This window comes from Pongo pygmaeus, chromosome 21 (assembly GCF_028885625.2).
Source record: "Pongo pygmaeus isolate AG05252 chromosome 21, NHGRI_mPonPyg2-v2.0_pri, whole genome shotgun sequence".
NCBI lineage: Eukaryota > Metazoa > Chordata > Mammalia > Primates > Hominidae > Pongo > Pongo pygmaeus.
The window spans coordinates 8,998,680-9,020,965 of NC_072394.2; the positions used below are offsets into that span (position 1 = coordinate 8,998,680).

At 35.6% G+C, this 22,286-nt stretch overlaps 2 protein-coding genes across 7 annotated transcripts in view; one reads left to right on the top strand and one right to left on the bottom strand.

The window, feature by feature from the left end:
- Positions 1 to 22,286, top strand: part of MACROD2 (mono-ADP ribosylhydrolase 2) — a 2,112,402-nt gene that overhangs the window by 360,635 nt on the left and 1,729,481 nt on the right. The gene's annotated exons all lie outside the window — the stretch shown is intronic.
- On the bottom strand, positions 4,836 to 18,522 carry FLRT3 (fibronectin leucine rich transmembrane protein 3). 3 transcript variants are annotated; one of them, XM_054468212.2, is made up of 3 exons: positions 18,246 to 18,522; positions 9,964 to 10,157; positions 4,836 to 8,393 (listed from the first exon to the last, which is right to left on the bottom strand). In XM_054468212.2, the coding sequence occupies exon 3, from the start codon at positions 8,339 to 8,341 to the stop codon at positions 6,392 to 6,394; it is 1,950 nt and encodes a 649-aa protein (XP_054324187.1). In that variant the 5' UTR covers positions 8,342 to 8,393; positions 9,964 to 10,157; positions 18,246 to 18,522; the 3' UTR covers positions 4,836 to 6,391. The 3 variants fall into 3 exon arrangements, with proteins under 3 accessions (XP_054324187.1, XP_054324186.1, XP_054324188.1); XM_054468211.2 differs by having other exon boundaries at positions 9,410 to 10,157; XM_054468213.2 differs by lacking the exon at positions 9,964 to 10,157 and having other exon boundaries at positions 18,246 to 18,477.

Here is a 22,286-nt window from a genome sequence, read left to right on the forward strand (position 1 = left end):
CTTCATACCAACTCATTCCATCTCTGTCAGTGACTTTGTTCCCCTAGCTAGTGATTCTTGTAAAACTGTAGCTTCTCAGTCTTTATTTCAGGCATCCTAGAGCCACAGTCATGGCTTGGGCCGCACCTCTTGGGCATCTCAACTTTCTTTTCTCCTATTAAATATGCTTCCTGTCTTCATTGTAGATTCCTGTCACTATACTCCCATCTTCTTCCTCAGGTTGATATATCTCCCTCCTGGTGTTCACTTCCTTTTTTTCTATCTTGTTCCTCCCCATGACCCAACAAGACCCCTTCACCCTCTTAACTTCTTGAAAGAGTATTCTTAATCATTGTTTCTGTTTTCTTTATCTCCCATTATCCTATCAGCACCCTAGAGACTTTTCCCTCATTACTCTGTAGACACTGCTTTCATAATCCCCAAGGGTCACCTCATTTTTCATATTCAATGGTGACCTCTTCTATGTCTTTACCCTGATAACATTTTTGACATCCTCCTTTTTTAATACTTTCCTTCCTTGACTCCATAATATTTTCTTTCTGTGATTATTTTTCCTCCTCTGCAATCCCCCCCGCCCTTTTGTTTGTTGTTTCTTTGATGTGGATTCTTCTCCCTCTTCCCCTGCTACAAAGGGTAGGTTCTCTTTTGGCACCTCTTTTCTCTTGCTTATTTTCTGTTGATTATCTCATCTGCCCTCTCAATTTTAATACTCACCTCTTAGATGTGGTTTCCCTTCCTGATGCTGAGGATATGTCCCCACATCCTCCTTTGTAACCTTCTGTAGACATGTCCAGAGGGATAACGTAAACCTAAGGTCATGTTAATTTATTATCTAAACTGGGTCACTGTGGAGGGTTGAAGAGGGCACTATTAATAATTAGCAGATGTAAACCTGTACTGCGCACATAGTCACCTGTTCAAAGCCAATATTTACAAAATACTCTGAAATCTGTTTCTTCTCAGTTGTTTTCCATCTTTATTAATTGCCTTACCAACATTCTACTTACCTGTGCTGAAAATCTTCATCATCTTCAATATTCTACTTTTTTTACTGTATCTTTTTGATTAAAGCTTTCTTTTCTTTATTTCTTTTTTGACCGCATTCCACTGACAGTGCGCTATTCAGGCCCTTATTTCCCCTTGCCTGAAATACTGTATAGCCATATAACTTGTCTTCTTGTTCCCAGTTTCTCCCATTCATCTTTAAGCAATATTTTTTATTTTTATAAAATGTCACCTGAAGTGCACTGATCATTTATATACCTGCTTAAGAGTCATTGCCAAAGAATATCAATGCAGACTTCTCAGCTTGGAATTCAACACACTACAAAGCCTAATGGAAAATACCTTTCCAGTCTTACCTCCTTCATGAACCCTGTATTTCAGTTAGACTATTGGCCTTTATCCAAACACCTCCTAAATCAGTGGTTCTTGACCACATCATAATCACCTTTGGAATTTTTTGAAATGTACATGCCTAGCCTTCATCTGGGAGCTTTTAATTTAGTAAGTCTTTATTGGGGCCTAATCAGGCCCCAATAAAACCTCTTAATAAAAACCTCCCTCAAGTGATTCTGACCAAGGCCAGGGTTGAGAAACATTGCCAATTTTTATTTCTTGATAATTTTGGTCACATTTTTTCTTCATAACCAGTATCTGCTTTTCTTTAAACTCCTTCTTACCCCTCAACACCTATCCTATCTCCTTCATGAGGTCTTCCTTGAGCTATTCAAATAGATGTAGTTGTTTCTTCCTTTTTACTGCAGAGCAGTGAACGGTCACTGCTGTTTATGCCTAATAATTGGTAGACAGCACACTTCTTGAAGGCAAGCCATCTACTACTTATAAAAAAGAAACCACCTGGGTGTGGTGGCTCACGCTTGTAATCCCAGCAGTTTGGGAGGCTGAAGCGGGTGGATCACTTGAGGTTGGAAGTTCGAGACCAGCCTGGCCAACATGGTGAAACCCCATCTCTACTAAAAATACAAAAATTAGCTGGGTGTGGTGATGCAAGTCTGTGATCCCAGCTACTCGGGAGGCTGAGGTAAGAGAGTCGCTTCAATCCGGGAGGCAGAGGTTGCAGTGAGCCAAGATTGCACCACTGCACTCCAGCCTGGATAACAGAGCGATACTCCATCTCAAAAAAAAAAAGCCAGTCAGTAAAAGTCATTGACTAGTTAAGAATATTTGCAGAGAACTTTGAAGTTCTTAAAAAGTGATTGATAAGCATGAGTTATTTTTTGCTAATTTAACAAAAAGTCCCAAAACAAAAAATACAGTTTGTAATTCTAAGACAAATTCTAAAAATACAGTTTGTAATTCTAATTAGAATTACAGTTTGTAATTCTAAGACTATGCTAAATTAAGATTTGCTGATCATGCTAAGAAGGAAAAAGGAATTAGAATTTTAAATGCTGCTACCATTTTCAGCAGCAATGAACTAATAGTACATTCATTGGTGAATTGATTCCGTTAACACCCATGCTTCAGGTGCTTTAGGGCATGTAGCTCTCTTTGGATTCCTCATGAAATTGTCATGTTGGCATATAGCTATAAAATATGCATTAATCAGAAACTGTAGTTACTAAAGCCAAGTTGTTTTCACTAGTTTGTTTGGAATAGGGGAATAATACTTTTAATACATCGGCCTTCCTGTAAGATAGAGCACAGTGTCATTTTTAATAGGGAGCAAGAATAAGTGCAGCGATTAAATGCAGTTACAAATGGCTGCATCTAAAAACAATTTTTGATTTTTGTCAAACATTTAGCAAGGGAGTACTTTTTTTCCTCTAGTTTTTTGTAGCTTTCCCAGTTTTTTTTTGTTGTTGTTGTTGTTAAAGCTATATGCTATATATTCAGAATTGGATTATTTTTCCCTATAAATTTGTTAGTACCTGATTTGGAATTTAGTCTTATTAATATCATTTAGTTTGGGATGCATGGAAATGTGTGTATAATTATTTAGTGCCCTTTAAGGTGGAGACTTGTATCTTGATATTCTATTGAAATACATATATATATATTTTTTGTATTTTGCAAAGCAACTGGATATTATAGCAAGTGTAGGTAAAGAAAAAACTTGTATCTTCTTGGTGCTCTGTGTATTTGCTAGTAAAAAGCACGTTTCTGATTTATTCCAGGCAACATAATCAAAAGTTATATTTTAGAACATACACAAACTTTTCTATGCTCATGAAAGGTATACTGACTGGAAAATATCAATATAGTCTCTGTTTTTTTTTTTTTTTTGCTTTTTATAAACTACAGGTTTACAGAGACCTTATGGAGACATCCAGTCCTTTCCCTGACCTCTAGCAGAACTATAGCTTAAACTACTCAAAACCGCTAGAAGCAAAGTCAAACTTCTTTCAGAAACATTCCTTATGTTTAATGTTAATCACATTCATCTTTAAGTTGTCCCTCGAAAACAACCATAACGGGAAGCCAAAAGACAGAGTGTTGGGAAACATTTTGAAGACAGCAAACAAATAATTAATAAGATTTCATAGTCACTTGGAGATATCTCCTTGTCAGTAGAGGAGTAAAAGGAGCAGTATCTAGTAAAACTTGGGAACAGATGGCAAACATTTGTTGACCATAATAATAGTAGTAACTTGTATTTTGTAGAAGATTGTACAGTTTCCATGCACATCGTGTCATTTAATCCTCACAAAAATGAGGGTACTAATAACCCCCTTTTACAGATAAGGAAACATAGCTAGGAAGGGTAAGTGGTTTGTTTTTAATTGCATACCTAAGTGGTAGATCTGAGATTTCAAGTCTTTTGATGCTCTGTGTGGAAAACACAAACTCAAAGTGTGTGTGTGTGTGTGTTTAATTCTCTCATTCAACAATAACCAACATAGACGACTTGTCTTAACAAGTTTTGCCCCATACACCATGCAAGCAATCAGTTCTTCAGCAGATACCAGCTGGGTGTCCTCCAATTCAGTTTAATCCTGACACTGTCTACCTGGAAATTGTGTCATATCCCACAGGTTGAGGTCTTATTCCCACAAAACTACCCCCTCTTCAGACACCAGTTGCAAGACTAGTCAGCTTCAAGTTTGGTTTTCCAGGATCCCCTTTTTGTGTTCTATTAATTTGCTACAACGGCTCACAAAATGCAAGGAAACAGATTTACTGATATATTATAAAGGATGTTATAAAGGATGTTACAAAGGATCCCGATGGCAGGAAACAAGGTGAGGTCTAGGTGGGCACAGAGCTTCCATGCCCTCTCCAGGCATGCCATCCTGCAGGAACCGCCACATGTTTTGCAATCTGGAAGCTCTCCAAATCTTGACCTTTTGTTTTTTTATGGAGGCTTGATTACATAGGCATGCTTGATTAAACCATTGCTCACTGGTGATCAACTTAATCTTCATCCCCTTCCCCCTCTCTGGAGGTTAGGGTTTGGGGTTGTAAGTCCCAATCCTATAGTCAAGTCTTGGTCTTTTCAATGACCAGACTTTATCTTGAAGCTACCTAGAGCCTGCCAGCTATCAGTGAACTCATTAGCATATGAAAATATATCACTTTGAAGATTGCAAGGATTTTAGGAGTTGTATGCCAGAAACAGGGACAAAGAGAAAGTGTATATTTCACAGTATCACAAATGCCAACTCACTCTACTAAAAGGCTATTTTAAAAAAACAGTTTTTCAAAGACCACCTTAAAAAGTATCAGGACAGTGGCAGCAGTGTGCCTAAGAGAGAAAGGCTTTGAAACCATTTCTTAAATTTTCCATCTATACACTGAATAAGTAAGAGGAAATACATTTATAGATGAAACACTGAACTCTTTGAAGTAAAATGATACACAACCTCAAGATGTTGATTTTTTAAAATTTTTAGCCAACTTTTATTTTTATGCCTAGAAAAATACATGGGACGTTTAGGACTAATGTGCTGGGCAATTTGCTACTTAGTGATAGTAACACAATCCTGAAAAAGCAAGCACAATTATTCTGTACTTTTTAAAAGTTTTATTCAGCAATAAGACCATAATTTTTCATATTTAAGGAGTATGAAAAATTTGTCGAGTTTTAAAAGCTGAATACATGTAGCGTTGGATCAAGGCACATACAAGACTGGCCAAAGGGCGTACAATGCACTTTGGTTTTTTGTTGAAAAAAAAAATCATGGCAACAGAAAAGTGATATGGTTTTTCAACAAGTAATAGCTCACAATTCAGTAGGAAGCTAGAAGGAAATGTTACAAGTTCATTATGTAATATCTGGAAAATTGTGACAGTAATGGGCAATATTCTTGATCTTTGTAAAAGTAAATTGAACATTTATGTACAGTGTTAAAACCTTTGACATAAACCAGATCTAAATTTGATGTCTAGTATTTATTTTTCTTTAAATTATCTCTTATTTAAAGAACTACTTTCTCTGGATTGTTGAGGGGAATTGCTTATAATTACATTACATTTTTAATATGCATAAAGTTTCTCTGACATCCTTTATGATAAAAACATCATAAACACTAACAATTTTGTGTTTATAATTCACTTTTCAAAAATCAGGATGGTATAGGCAAAACCAAAATGCAGTTTTGGTATTTGTGTTCATTACACTATACAAGTCTAAGTTTTCATATTTTCCTAAGTACACATTTTCCCCCCAACTTAGAAGCACATTTACATTACTGTTTTTGTGAAGTCCTTTATTTTCAAAGCTTTGCTGACAATGGCTTTAACAGACTTCACGCTCCTTTTATGCCAGCTGATGTATTCAGTTCAGAAGATATGCTTAACTTTTTTAAGGATAATTAATTTGCCTAGAGCAAAAATGGAGATATACAGGAAGTTTGATATTGCCCATTACTTCACACATTTTGATTTATTGAATACCACTGGGATAATACAAATTTAATAATTGGAACATTACTTCATAACCATTTTTTAAAATTAAATTTTATGTCATTCAGCCATTCAGCCAGTTTTTTTTTTTTTACATTTTATTAATACCAAAGTGAAAAATGGCCTGTGCTTATACTACAAGGATCTCATGTGAATGCAGTCCTGATTGTTCAACACAGCAAGAAAATTCACTTTCACAGTCAACAAGTCATCTTACTCAGTAGAACACAAAGTAAATGGTTTATAACTCCAATATTTGCAAGGAAAATACAGTACAAATTACTAAAAAATACTAAAATATAGAATTGTGTTCAGGCATCTCCACTACATCAATCGCAGCAGTAACCTGAAATTTGAAACTTTTAATAAAAAGTTCTTAAATATAAATTATATGGCAAATGTACAGTACATTGCTTTTTTTCAGTCTCTTTTTCCAGTGTTTTGCAGTAGAACAGGGTTCCTATCATCACCTCCCTTAGGTTTAAAAAACCCAAAACACAAGTCTGCTGCGAGTCCTTCAGCATCATGAGTGTGAGTGATCTGAGTCTGGAATACCACTGTCTCTGTAGCTTCGGTTACTACTGCTTTCACTGTGATTGTTTTTGTACAGATTCATTCCATTCGGAGGAAATATGGTGTGTATTACAAACTCCTCCTTCGAGATGGGTTCATTGCTTATTGGTAACATCTGAAAAGAAGTTTCCCTGATTTCCAGGATAGAGTTGTCCTTCTTAGTGCCAGCTTCTGCATAGTCATCCTTTCTTCTCCTCCCTTTGCTGTATGCACAGTTCCTTGAGAAGAGCGATCCATTCCTATGAACATACCAACACACTAAAGCAAGAAGGGCAATGGTAACCAGGGCCACAGCCCCACCAATGATGGCAGCCAAAGGTAAATTGGGGTTTTTGTAAGGTTCTTTCTCTTGCTCTCGATTGAGGGTGGTTGTAGGGTTGTACATTCGAAGGGGTGCAGTTTCAGTCTCAATACAAACAGGAGTTTCATCAAATAGGTAGAGGTTGCTGGTTTCCATGGGAACCATGCATACTTTATAGGGCGAATCAGGCTCCAGGGCTGTGACCAAGTACTCACTGCGTTCCCCCGTTACAATTGTTTCTGTTATAGATCCAAATGCCGGGCTATGGCCCAGTTTAAGCCAGCTGAGTCTCAAAGCAGTCATAGGTAGAGCAAGTTTCCAAGAGATATGAATTGTATCAGAGGTGACAGACTTCACAGTAATTGTAATTGTTTTTCTTGAAGGACTCCCTGTGGTTTGGTGATCCTTAGTGAGCTTGGGGTTCTTAATATCTGGCTGTTTGGTCACTGGAGCTGGCCACTGTCCTTGGGCAGGATACACTGTGTTGGATATTGCAGTGGTTATCTGAATGGTGCTTACAATCCCACTGTCCTTACAATCAAACAGTTCTGCATTGAGATCCTTAATAGCCATCCCACGAACCTTTTCTGGGGCTTGGCACATAAGCCCACGCACGTTGACCTTCACAGGTAATGATTGTAACCAGTCACGTACCCATTTCATCTTGCACCCGCAATACCAGGGATTGTTGCGAAGAATCAGTTGTGTTATATTGTCCAAATCATCAAAGATACCCTGAGGTAAATTACTTAGGTTATTATTGGACATATCCAGTCGATAGAGCTGCCTTAGATAAGAAAAAGCATTTGGGGGCACCCGATTGATGTGGTTATCTTGAAGATAAAGCTTCCTCAGGTTTGTGCCTGGAAGGTTTACTGGTGCAGCAGTCAGGGAATTCCGCACCAGGGACAGCTCTGTTAAATTAACTAGGTTGAAGAAAACTTTGTCACCTAAACCATGATTGTTCAACAGGTTTCCATCTAGAACCAGGCGTTTTAGACTAGTGAGACCTTGAAGAGATGGTGATGAAATAGTGGATATGCGATTATCATCCAAGCGTAGTTCTTCTATAGTCCTGGGCAAACCCCAGGGAATTGTGCTAAGGTGATTACGGGACAGGAAAAGCAGTCGGAGATAGTTGCTGTCTCGGAATGCTCCCTCTTCTATGCTAACTGCAGAGACAGAGTTGTCATCTAAATGTAATTCTTCCAGATAGGGAATTTTTGAAAGTGAATCATAAGTGATAGTCCTTATGTTATTTTCTTGCAAATGTAACTCTTTTACATACTTTGGGAGGTTGGTAGGAAATTCATCTAAACTGTTGTGGTATAGGTATATTCTTTCTACTTTCAGCAAGTTTTTCAAATCTGAAGGAATCCCAGCATTATTTATTTGGTTGTTCTGAAGGTAGAGAGTTGTAGCATCCTCTGGTATTCCTGTTGGAATGGATGTCAGAAAGCGATCATTACAGTAAATGAAACCCGCATCGCAGCGACACACAGATGGACAGGATTTAGCCATAACTGATAGAGGTGCTACTTGAAGGAACAGCCCAATTTTAGTCCCGATGAGGAAAATGGTCCAGGCTGGGCTGATCATGGTCAGCAGTGTTGAGGTCTTTATACAAGGTAGCTTCCGTTACTTCAGAACCCTAAAATGAAGTGAGTAAAAAAAGACAGAAAACAATAAGGCCAGCATACTGAATATAATATTTAAAATGAATGTGGAAACTAAAATATCCATAATCACTTTTAATATTTTAATTTGTTTTGGGAGGGGGCATAATAGAGCTTATTGCTAGCTAACAATAGACACTGTCATATAATCTCTTTACCTTAATGGTTTCTTAATTTCTTTATAAATTAAAAAGTATCTGTCCTAAATCCATTTGATTTTGAAATGTTAAATATAATTGAAGTTTTATTGAATAATCTAAAGTATTTTAATTATACTTTATATCAACCTTTAGACAGTCACTGATCAAGCTAATTGAATATCCATTTCTTACTTAATATTCATAATTAACACCTTGGAATATTATTTGTTATATTTAAAGGTAATCATTTTACTGTTATCAAAAAACCACACATTTTTATATTTACTTTTTATTAGGCAAAAACTATACAGGTGTAGAAAAATGTCATAAAAATACCTATTCTCTTCATACTCAGGAATAGTTACACACATCTTGAGATCCTCAATCTCAAACCCATAGTTTGCTTTGATTATTAATGTCATTTCATTTTCTTTGGTTATTAATTTTAAGCATTATTTTAAATGGATGGATTTCTATAAGAAAATAAGAATGATTCATTCATTTATTTTGGGGAAAGAATGACAAAGCTAATACATCCAGCTAACCTAAGTGGAAAATTTCACTTCATATTAAACTCTGTGTTTCTTCTGTTCTCATTTTGTTTTATGTTTCATACTGCAGGTTTTAATGACTTTGTCCACATTTTTCATTATTTTCTATCTCATAACGTGTTTTCACAGTGCATTTATATTTCTTTAAATTCTAACCTAGAACATAAATCAACTTTTTCTATGGCTGCCAAGTATAGATTTATACTGATATATTGTGTAATATAATCTCTTCTGTCCTTTTAAGTATTAATTAGCCTTTGTAATTTTAGGCATGAAAATAAAATACTTTGTTTTTCCTACCTTATTGAACGATGTGAGTAAATTTTGCGGGGGTGAATATCCAATGCACATATATTATTTTCCTGGTGAGGGACTGGGACTTATAAACTTTTGTTTAGTCCTTGGAAATGTTCTTCACCGTTTATTCAAGTAATCCTATGGCGTACACACCTCCAGATCAGGCTTGCTGTTGTCAATGAACATTCCAGCTGCAGTTCAGCATGGTGGGCAAGCTCATTAAAGTGGGGGCAGAAACAATTCTGCTTCCTGTTACTATGTAGGACACATGGCTTCCTATGTATTTTTTTTTTCTTTCTGATAGAGTTTCTGTGTGAAGTTTCCTTTTGTGTAGCTTAATTCCCTTAGTGGAAATTGCCCTCTTTGAAATTCTTATTGGCTCTTCTGTGCAATGTGGTCAGAGATAGTAACTTCAGATCCTCATGAAGAAAGTCATTCATGATGCTAAGGCCTGTATAGTAATAGGTTTTTCAGGCAGTTACCCCCTACCTTTATTCCCATCCAGGATTATCCAAGTATAAACTTTGTACAGTAGCTACATCCTGAGGTATGATTACCTGCTGTGAAATAGCTATTTCCAGCTTTTGCTTCTTGCTGATTTTTCAGAATGTCTGGTGCAGTCACGTTATACGAGAACAGGTATTCTCTTTTAAGAAGTAAAGGAAACTAAATTCTTCATGGAAAGAAAAGGAGGCATACTAAATTTCCTTTATATTTCTCTTCCTTAAAATATACTGGGACTGAGCATCTCCTGTGAAAGTAAAAGGTTTTAATGAACTATTAATAATGAACTTTAACATACTAGAGAAATTTCCTAGACATTTAATTTCAATGTCTTAAAATAACACATCTTTCATCATAGTGGTTAGTCAGAAGGCATAGGTTGACCTCTTTGTTTTTAGACCTCTCATTTTCTTACACAAATAAAGTAGGAGCCAAAGTTGAGATTGTCATCAAACAGATAATTTCTATTATCTGATTGTGTCACTTTGAATTAAACACCATGGCTTTCATATTCAAGCCAGTCTTTAAAAATTTACTTTTAAATCATATGCATAAAACGATAAAATGTTTAAAAAGAAGAAAACAAGTACATGTCAAAGAGGTGAGCAAATACATTAACAAATATTTTTGACAGAAATGCCAAGGTAACTTTTTAGGCATTTCTGAACATGATTTAACAAAGTCACACAATCCACAATTTAGAGTTGAAAAGACTATTTTAAAAGCTTTTCTTTTGATTTGCTTAGTGCCCTGTTTGATTCTTCCTGCAGGTCTCAATTCTCCCAACTGCAGAATGTCAACATCATCCCCTTTCTCTTTAGGGGTGTATCTAAGGACTACTTAGTGATCTTGAAACTCTAAGCACTCAGGTGTTCTTGCCCAAAAGGTGACATAGAGGTTCAAGTCATATTTAGTTTTTCTGGAGAATACTGTTCTAATTTTCTTTTAGCATACCAAGTTTGAAAAAAAATTTGTATTTGAAATAGAAGCGACACTATTATTTCAATCTCCTTGTAGTGACCATTAGGAAAGCACACCAAAACCAGATGGGGCATTTCTGTCTAGGTTCATACATGAGTATTGCCAGTTTTTAATAAGTGTATTTTTCATTTCCAAAAGAAGACTTTTGGCTTGACTAAAGAGATCATTGAATTTAATGTTGACTGCTTTGCCCATTATCAAATATGCATGAAGATTTTTTGAGAGTTTAGAGGAGGTGAGTAATATTTGAATTGGTTATGCAGGGTCATCCACTCTGATACTTTGTATATATGTAGGGAACATTTGAGTATCCTGGAAATATGTGACCCTGAAAGTAAGGACTAAAGCAGTAGCAATTTGCTTCTCCCACAGTTGCTATCTAACATCCAACAAGGATAGCATCTGTTCCATAATTCAAATACTCTGCTGAATGAGTATGTTAAATAAGACCACAATTTGTGTTTCTGGTTCTCTCCAAAAATTCAGTTTCTTTTAGTTTGCTAACTACATACCAACATGGTCATAGGCTATATTAACGGAAGAAAAGTGAAAAAAATTACAGATACATATAATTTATTATTTAGGCAACTCGAAACAAAAATAGCAGTTAGCAGATGGATCAAACAGTCTCTAGTGAATATTGCAAAGTGCCCACAGAGGAAAGTTTAAATGATTTATTGTTTAATGTGAGGCTTTACTGTGATGCCTTTAGGGCTTTGCTCATTATTGTCAAATTCCAATAGTATCTTTTCTTGAAAACTGTTGCTTTCTCAGTGTGTGAAAATGGAAAACCAAGCTGTTGAAATTATAATTACAAAGTTACTTTTTAAAGTGTCTTTTGTAAAAGTTTTTTAAACTTGAAAATTATTCAACATATAAAATAATGTGGTTAATTTAAGTTTAGAAAACAATTGCTAATGTTAAATTGCATTAGAAACTAATTAAAAACCATTATAAAAATAACAAGTGAGAACCTGCTTAAAATGTTACCAAGAGTCAAGCATTTCTGATATTCCAGGGATGATGGTGAGGCAATATATACTTGAGATGATGAATCTGCTGATTGGGGATTTAAAAACTGATTGTTCCCTGAGTCAGGTCAGACCTCAGTGTGTCCAAGGTGATGATCATAATGATAACCAGACATAAAATAAATGTCTTTTATCTTGTATCTGAACTATATATATATTTCACCAAATAAGGCTCTAACAATATGTGTTGATTTTCACATTTTTAACCCAGAGAATGAAAGAGTTCTAAATTGGTGTGAAAAGACGGAAGATTAATTTGTTTATTTTACCTGTTTTACATTTGTGAAGCTGCTTCCTCTATTCTGTTTGATATGCAAACTCACATTTGCCATTCATACAATAGTGGTAATAATGTGGGATTAACAGAAAGCCTTAAATCTCATTAAGTTCTTGGAAAATGTCATTCTCTTCTCCCCACATTGTATTAAAATAAAAGGCAAAAACATAAAACAGGTTTCTTAGGAGAGAAGGTTGCTCTTTCAGAAATGAAGATTACGTTCAGAGCTAGTCTCATACGCCCCTACTCCCTTAGGCTCAAAATAGTTCATGTTTGACTACATTTTATATCTTCTCTTTCCCATTTATGTTTGAAACTATAGTGCTAAACAGATTTTTGGGTTTTGGTTTTGGCATATTAAAGGCTGCAAGGATCTCTTCATCAAAAATGAACGATCCTCTCCTATGCTTAGACCTTCCCCTTTCTGAGCTGGATCTACATATTTGCGCACCTAGAAATACTGTAGTCAAATGTCGATGATGAAAAGAAAAATGACTCCCACTGGCATGGACACTGTGGCCAGGTTTCCACAACACTGACTTCAGAGGCTGTCTGTCTGCCTAGGCTTGAAAGAGGCCATTACTTCTGAACAAAATGAATCGATCTTTTAGAAAAATACTGTTAATGGGGTAACTTGGGGGGAAAACATAAATGAAGCCCTGGTAACTTAATGGAATGTTTAAAAAAAATTTTTAATGGAATCATTATTTAACTATAAAACACTTAAAACTGTAGTAAAAAGAAGAAAAACATAACCACCCCACTGATGAATCAAATTTTTAATAGGGATCCTTATATTCATATTCAGTTTATTTTTACAAATAAAAATTGTGGATTTTTTTTTGCATTTATAATGTAATCATCAAGTCTGAAAAGCTTCCAATTTATTTCCATGATACACCCAATAAAACATGTAAATAGATAAGGATACTATTTTAGGAAAACTAATATAAGAAGTTGTATCTGAATAGAAAACTGGTATTTAAATAAAATCAAGAACTTGCGGCAATCTACATGTTTATATGATTTCTTCCCTGCTACTACAATATTTTGGAGGTGGGAGTGTTATGAGAAGGTATTTCTTATGTTTTGAGAACATTACTTAGATTAAGATGAAGCTGTATAATAGTAGTGCTAACTTCTTATTTAATGCCTTAGATTTAAATTGATTTTGATTTGACCTGTTTGATCATTACTCATTTTTGAAAAATATTAATTCAAGTATAAGGTTTTGAGATTTTAGTTTCTTTTTAATGATTTCTCTCACAGAATGATTTCTTAATGCTGGAGACTTTTAAAAATATTCAATCTAAAATCTAATGGCATGTAGAACTTTTAATCCAAGTTAGTTGCATTGTTTTAAGTAAAACCTTGAGACTAAAGAAAACACATGCCTAAACAAATGTATCCAACTTTGTGAATATTTCTAGGTAAACTGGAATTTATACAATCATAATTTAGAGCATTAGGAAGGTAATTTATTTATGAAGGCTTAAATTGCTGCCAAAAAAGCTCAACCTGTGAATGCTAAGTCTTTGCAACAACAAACGGTATTTCAAGTAAACTACATATATGGTTAAACTGAAAAACTGGAGTACATCAGGTTAGTTGATAGTGACAGCAAAATGCTTTCTAAGCTGCCTGTCTGGTAGTTAAATTTTCCACGATCATCAGATTTCAGGAAAGTTCCAATTCTTTTGTTTAATGCCAGGCAAGCAGAAGGACCTCTAACTCTCCTCTTGAGAGTCATGAAGTCTGAAGGGTTTGCTGAGAGGCAGAGAAGCAAGTGTGCCTTTTCATACTTGGTTTTATCCAGACTATTTTCTAGCCTGAACAAGGTCCTTGTTTCATTTATGGAAAATAGGGGGTAAAATTTCCAATGCTAAGTATTTTTACTTTTTCTTTTTCTGTTACTGGTTATTTTCCCCGGTACATTTCTGACAAATGAATCAAATTCTGCTTCATTTATTTTGACTTGTGAAGTTAAATCAAGCATCCTTAAAACAAAAAGGCAAACTGGGATATTATCCTTCAGCATAGTGAATGCTGCTTCCTTTTATGATATTAAACCCGAAGTAAATGAATTAGAGAGCAAGAGTTGTAAGAACGAGTAAGATATTAATTTAGAGAGTGGTGAAGGTAAGTGGTATAGAGTTTGGGGTGGGGGCATGCTTTAAATTTGTGCTTTTGAGCAAATGCAATTAAAAGTATGCCTACTTTTGTTAAACCACATTTTACCATTGCAGACTTTAAATTCCTTTTTAACTGTGTTGGTACAACTTGGTTGATGTGCTTTAAATTTCTAATATTTAAGTTTCCATACAGTAGTTCAGCAAATAGATTTATTTTAGTCTACTGTGTGGCAAGCACTATACTGGTCGGTGAGACCACCTGAAATCATAAAATACATTGTTTTTCATGTCCAAGCGGAGTATTACTTAAACCAGATGAAGAGGAAGAAAATCAACAACACATAAACTGATCAATCCACAGTCCAGTGGCACACATTAAAAATGGTTTTTAACCAAATGTGGTCTGTGGGTTTTCTGTTCAAAGTTGCCTCGGTAACTTGTGCACATGTAAAGTGAAAGAATAAAGAACAAAAGCTGTCATTGTTTCATCAAGTGAGAGCAATTTCTCCCTCCTTTGATTTAAACAGAATAATACCTGCAGAAAGCTTTTTATACATCCCTGACACTTGATTTTAGGGTAGGAAAGAGATTATGCATATGCAAAACAAATGAAATTTTAGCTTTTGCTTAAATTATATTCAATTGCTTTCTACTTAAAATCTGTTTTCTCTGGGGTTTTCGTAAATAGATAACTCAAAGTTCTTTCTTACACAACATAAACATAGCTTTGAAAACTGTCTTTTAGTGTGATGTTTAACCAAATTTAGTGATGTCGATCTGTATTTTGAAACTGGAAAATACTTTCTGAAATGTGTATACCTATTTTCTTAAGAGGAAGAATGCTGTTTCAGAAGACCAGCTCTTTGTTGGAAATTTATTTGTTGACTTTCAGTAAATTTTTGAAATAGTGGAATGTTAGAAGGAGCTGAGAAACATCCCTTTTTATGCTCTGAAGAGAAAATGCAGTTTTGAGGATTAATATTGCTGAGAGATTTTTACTGTAGAGTTTTTGCCCACTGGGGGGTGGTACACTCTACCAGAACACTGCTTTCAGAAGCCGCAAGTCAGATGTTGGCTGCTGCTGGCCAGTTTTTCTCTGGTTTAATTACAACAAAGCCTCCCGTTGAGAAGAACAGTGAAGGCCTCTGGGGCAAAAGGTGGGGGGTGGGAGAGAAGGGGGAAGGAGGAAAGACGGAGGGGAGAAATTACGGCCTTTGAAAAATTTACTGAATCTTATTTCCATTGTTGACTTTATTTATGGTAGTCTTCATTTGATTTAAACAGTTATTTCTAATGCTTTTTTTAAAAAAAAAATGAATGGGTTTGAATAAAAGAATATATAAGGGGATCTATTCAGAATTTTTAAGTTAGCTCTGGATTTTGCCATTAATCAATCACATTCTTTGTTATATAGCCCACCCACCTTAAAAAGAGGCATAAAAGTTAAGAAATGACTGAAATGGCAACTATAAACCAAATATGTTTTTCATTGACCAGATTTAATATTGGTATGAACATTGGCATATCAAAAATGAAAAGCAAGAAAGAAGAAACATTAATATATTATTAAGACAAGGCAAATTCCCTGCACTGATTTTTGTAGGGCTTAAAACTGCTCAAAATAATCCAGAAAAAGGAGGAAGCCTTAGGGTGTGTGGCCAAGAAAAGCACAGAAAAATCTCTCTGCAGTGCACTTGCATGTTTAAAGCTGATTATTGTATTTTTCGTCTAGAGAGACTGAGTGTTCATTAGGGTCTTGTGTCCCTAGGCAGGAGATGCTGAGCATAATTGGAGTTTCTATTTGATTGGGCAATATAGTCTAGAGAAGAAACTGGGGTAAAGATAATTAATAGCTTGCTAACAAAGTCTGACAGCCACAAGATTTCAACCAAATTTATTTCACACTGCTTCTCTTAGCTCTGAAAAAGTTTTGATAGAATTGTAGGCTCCTTAATTAACACTTGAAAGCAAAAGAAACATACCTTCTATTTTGCTGCCACATTTAGTTATGACAAATTTTCTTACTGTTTTTCTTCTTTTTTGTAAAAACTTTATTTGCTATCCAATTATATATTTCACAAACGTTATGTTTTGGAAGTGTTTAACTGTGCATTTTGAACCCAGTGATAATTGATTTTAAAGGGTGGGGTGTAGCGAAATGAAAAACCCAATTAATAACTGGTAGACAGTTTTACAGAACCACAATATTAATGAATTCATTATGTTTATTCATTCACTAATATTTTGCTGATCCTTGGACTTGATGTGTTTTGGTTGTGCTCTTCAAAAAAATCAAATTTTAGTTTTCTTACTAAATCTATGCATTTTTGTAACCCTGTTTTTATTTCAGGGTAATAAATAGATGTACGTTTGTCTGTGTGTATATGTATGTGTCCAAACTAAGGGGCATATCTCTGATTTAATTTTCCCATGGTAAAACGTGGCATATTATCATTAATATTTGTAGTAGTTGGTGATGTTGATATTATTGATTGCAGTACTTTTAAAGGATTAATTTTTCTTTACTCATTTCGGAAGAGATGAATATTAGTCATCTGTCACTTTGGGTCAGGGATAAGTGATTCTCCCTGAATATAAGCAAATTTATTCTTTATGTTTAGGCTGGTCAGGATATTTTTATGCAGTTACAGATAAATGAAAGGCATTGCTACAGCTGAAGGACTTTTCTAGTGGCTTTATTTATGTTGTTTCTGGATAATAAAATAACATAGATGAGCATTTTAGACAGATTTATTAATAGACAGATTTATTAAGAATATTTAAAATAGCCTTATTATTAAAACCATTAGAGATTTTGGACTAACAATTGAAAAAAAATCAATTTTTTTCTTTTAAATTCTAAATAAAATAATAAAAATGAACCCCCCAGATGTTGAGAAGACATGGATGGGCCTGTTGCATTCTTTACCTATATGCAACCATTTTGTTTCAGACCTAATTCAGTGAAAAAAATTTTTTGAGAAGATACATTTAACTACTTTTTCAAGCTTTGTAGTATAAATGCATTTCTTCCAATATAAGATTTTCCTATTATAAGTTGCAAAGAATGGATCCTCTGCAAAACCCACTTGATGAGGGCTCTACTCATTTATTTTTCTTTCCTGCTACCCCAAACTCACTGCATACATCAGGCATAGCTTCCAGGGTGAGCTTTGTTAGTTTTTCTGAGTAGACTTAGCCATTTACTATGCTAGTCACATACTTCACTTGCCTAAGCAATGGATTTTGGCGTTCTATTGAAGAGGGAATATGGTTTGGAAGAGTGTCTCCCCCTCCTCTGAGTTCAATTTACTAGTTGAGATTTGCAAGCCTGAAATGCTTGAAGCAGCTCAGGCACGATAGCAGTGCAAGCTTTAAAATCTAGGTGTAGCTGTTAATCCTTTACAGAGGCACGTAAGTCTCCAGGAGTAGCTCGGCTAGCTGTGAGCGAGATGTATGCTTTTCATGTACTGCGTACTCATGGGCTGAGGGATTATTGATTTTCTTTCACAGTTGTAAAAACAGCAATTGGTGATCATACCACACATACAGTACACACCAAGTTGCTTTTGTATCTGTGAAGAATCTCCTTGTATTCTTTAATATTTAACATTGAACTTTCCAACTTGCTGTTTTCCATAAGGCTCTTTTCACATAGCAATTACTCAAGACAGAAAATAGCCACTTACTATCTTTTATAAATGAAAGAAGGTTCTAAGAAACTTCTTACATTTAGCCATCATAGTGAAATTTTTCATTGCTGGCTTGCACGCACATATATTGCTTGTTCTGGTGACAGAGCAAACGTTCCTATTTGGATTTCTCATAGTATCAAGTCGTTTCTTTCTTTCTAGAGAGTAAAACCAAGCAAACTTTCTGGGACAATCATAAGAAAAAACATGGAAAACACTTACCAGGAAGACGAGAAAAAGCAATCCTATATACACTGTCGCTATAGCTGTAATTCCATTGACTTTGAATTGGAGTAATAGCCCTCCCCCGTCTCCCAAGCTCTGCGTCCAGTCCACACAAAGCCCACGGCAGCTGCAGGCTGAGCTTGTCCTGCTTCAGATCACTCCTACACTGAGGAGTGAGCGAGGGAGAGCATTCCAGTTTACTGCACACAGCCCACCTCCAAGTCTGAAGTTTAAAGCTTCACCTCGCAGTGGCTGAAGAAGGAGGTGATGTCATAGATGGGCAGGACTTAGCCAAGATCTTGTTCAGTGAGGTAACTGGATAATCAGACAGATGAGCTTTGCAAACGCTAGAGGGGGCGAGAGCAGCCGAAATGAAGCATCAGCCTGCCAAAGCTAGGATGCCATTTGGTTTGTAGGCAGCCCTTTGGAATCTCAGCATTTTCTAAAGTTTACTACAAGGCAGTGGTAGCATACTTATGTATTTTTTTAAAAAGCATGTTAGAAAGATATTTTTAAGATCATAATAGAAAAAGACAGGCTTTGTCTTATTTTTAAACCATCTGTATTGAAAAGAAGTTAACCCAAATCAGATTAGTTTTATTATTCACTAGCTAAAATAATGTTATAATTGTGGAAGATGTAGGCCAGTAATCCCAACTATGAATATTTATTCAACATATGAATAAAAAGCAGATTCAAATATATACATCAGGGCTGGGTGTGGTGGCTCACCCCTGTAATTCCGGCACTTTGGGAGGCCGAGGTGGGAGGATCACCTGAGGTCAGGAGTTCGAGACCAGCCTGACCAACATGTAGAAAAAATTAGCTGGGCGCCTGTAATCCCAGCTGCTTGGGAGGCTGAGGCAGGAGAATCACCTGAACCCGGGAGGCAGAGGTTGCAATGAGCCAAGATTGCACCATTGCACTCCAGCCTGGGCAACAAGAACGAAACTCCATCTCCAATATATGTATATATATACACGTGTCACTGATTCATTTAGTTATGGGAAGGGCAATAGGAATGCCAAAAGATTTTTTTTAATGGTAGTAAATGGTCTGTTCTTTTGGAGGCGAAGAAGTTACTGTTCTCTATGTTTTAGAAAATGAAAGTATGTTTTATGTACTTCTACTACGTGTTTATATTATTTAAAATGGATTATTTATATTTAACGATCCGCCAATAAAATGTTTTAAAAAAATTTAATAGAATATTTTCCTTTCTAAATGTTTTTGCTGATCTGAGCATGGGTTTAGATATAAACATCTTAAGAAAAAAATCTTTCAGGGTGGTTTGCCTAGATTGAAATTATTTTAATTTAGGTACATGAATAAACACTGGACAATTGTAAGACGTGGAGATTATAAATTTCTATGCCTAATTAACAGAATTATACTTTTATTTTTAGTTATGATTTTTGTAGACTGATTTCTGCTATTTGGTCAACAATTGCTTTGTGCCCATAAGTTTTCCATCAAATAAGTGTATTTCACTTGTTCATGTCGGTGGTAAGAACTTAGCTTTTATATTTACCTGGAGGACCATTGCCTTAAACTAATATCTTTATTTGCTCTGTTCTTAGAGGTGCATGACTTTCTCCTTTGTCCTTTCTCAATTTTTCCCTGCACGTTTATTTCTGAAGAAGGCCAGCTAATAGTCTTCCCCAGGACTATTTGATTGTGGTCTCTTCATTAGCTTCATTTAGTTTATCTATTTATATGTTTGTTTGATAACAGTTTGACCTGAGTTCCCTTCCAAGAATGGGTGATATCAAAGTAGTTGAACCCTTGATAAGAAATGTATTGACCCTATTGTTCTATGATTGCACTTTTGTGGGCCTCAGAGGACAGACCCAGTAAATCTAGGAGTTTTAGATTCTAATGTCCATTGAAAAGCCAATTTCTTTGAACTGCTAGGTAGTACAATTAAACTGATATGCAGCAGCTGAATTTTGGGAGGAAAGGGAGGTGGATATTTTTCTGTTACTATGAAACAAACACATGGATTAAATTATTTTATTAAATAATTATTTCTAGAAGCCATTTTCAGATAGGAGTTGGTTCTATTTAAAAAAGGAAATTTTTGCCTGGTCAAATTCCTGTGGGTTTATATCCATATTTAATCAGTTTTGTCTTCATTCAGGCAGGCCTTAAACAGAAAAGAAAAATCAATTGGTGAATTGGGTTATAGGTATCAAAAGTAAATTGTACTGGCCTGGGAGTTAGCAGTTCGGAAGTTTCCCTTACCTGGGCTGCCATTTGTTATATGACTTCATATTTGTTGCCCTAGGCTTTGGTTTCATCACATGACAAATAAAGGCAGCAAGGATTTATTAAATGCCAATTATTTATTGTTGCTTTTTTTCCCCTTTTAAGCTATGGATTAAAATATAGGAAAAGAAAAGAAATTGTGAAAATATATTCTATACTGGGGTACTGACTTTGGAGGCAAACTCTTAGTAGAATCTCTGGCCTCCTATTCCGTCCAAAAATATGTACTCTTTTGCTGCATACATATTTTTTCACTTCCCGCTCTTACCAGCTATATGAAATGCTCCTAGTTGAAGGTGAACTTATAATAATGTGTGCCCCCTTTGAAATAGTATGTACAATCTCTGGAAACATGAGGTTATCATGAGTTACTTCAGATTGCTCTCCTCTTTTGTTTTCTAAGGCACATTGGCTACAATAAGGGGATGAATGTTTTGATTGAAGGGGACGGAATGCTAGCAATCTTTAGCATGAAGCCCTTTTGGCTGTAATAGGAAGGGAGGAGGTGGATTCTCACATCAGGAAGGACTCGGCTCAGGGTAGAGGACAACCAGTGTAGTAGACCTGGGTAGTTTAAGAACATGGGCTTCAGAGACTAGCGCAGCTGGGCTCCATGTTGGCTTTGCCACATGAGTGTAGACAAATTACTTAATCTCTTTGAGTTTGTTAGCTCAGTGCCTGACTCATAGTAAGTGCTCAATAAAACGATAGCTGTCATTATTTAAGATGGGGGGCATCCAAGCACCTGGAACAAAAAGGACACTAAGAATGGGAGAAGAATGCACAAAGGGAGGTAGTACAGGGCCAATAACAGATTTTTGAAATTTTTCAAATTTCCCTTTGCAGTAATTTTATAGTCAGTAAATGGAAGTGAAAAAGAGAGGAATAGAAGAGCATTTCACTGATTTTTTTTTCTCTTGTACTTACACATCTCATGACCTCATGTTCCCAGAACTTAACACTTAGTTGGGTTCTAGTAGATATTTTGGGTTGAAAAGATGTTTGCTGTTTTGCATTTTGTTCTGTTTTGTTGGCTAGCCTGTGAATCTAACATTGTACATGAGAAAATGCATTTCAGGTTGAAAGCAACTGGTTTGGAAATGAACTTCAATAACATATCCCAGTTTTAAAACTCTAGGACTATCTAAACTTGTCATCACAAAGGACTTTGTGGTGTTCTTTGTTTGTTTTTATGAGAAGATGTGAGATGTTCCCTAGTGGACATGAAAGGAGATTGGATTTGGAATTGGGTTTCCCAGGTTCTGCCATTGACTTGTATATCCAGACAAAAAAATGAAAAACAACATACACACAGAAGCCTCAAATCTGTCTTTTAGTTACCAACTACCAGCTGAAACTGACTAAAACACACAGTCATTTCATGGAACAATACAATTCAGGTCTGTCTAGAGTTAAGCTACCTCATTCACACATTCATTCATTCAGTCTTCACATTCATTCATTCATCATATACATATTTATTGACTCCCTCTGTAAAAGAAACTAGTAGGACTAGCTGATCCCCAAACTACCTCCAACTATGAAGTTCTGAGATTTAATCTTAGAAGATATTAAGGTTATTTTAAGTCTAAGAAACATTCTTCATGATTTTCCTTTCCCTCAGCATTCTTCATGAGAATAAAATCTTCAAAATTGTGTAAAGAAAACACAGTTTGGATGGGCGCAGTGGCTCATGCCTGTAATCCCAGCACTTTGGGAGGCCGAGGTGGGAGGATCACCTGAGGTCAGGAGTTTGAGGCCAGCCTGGTT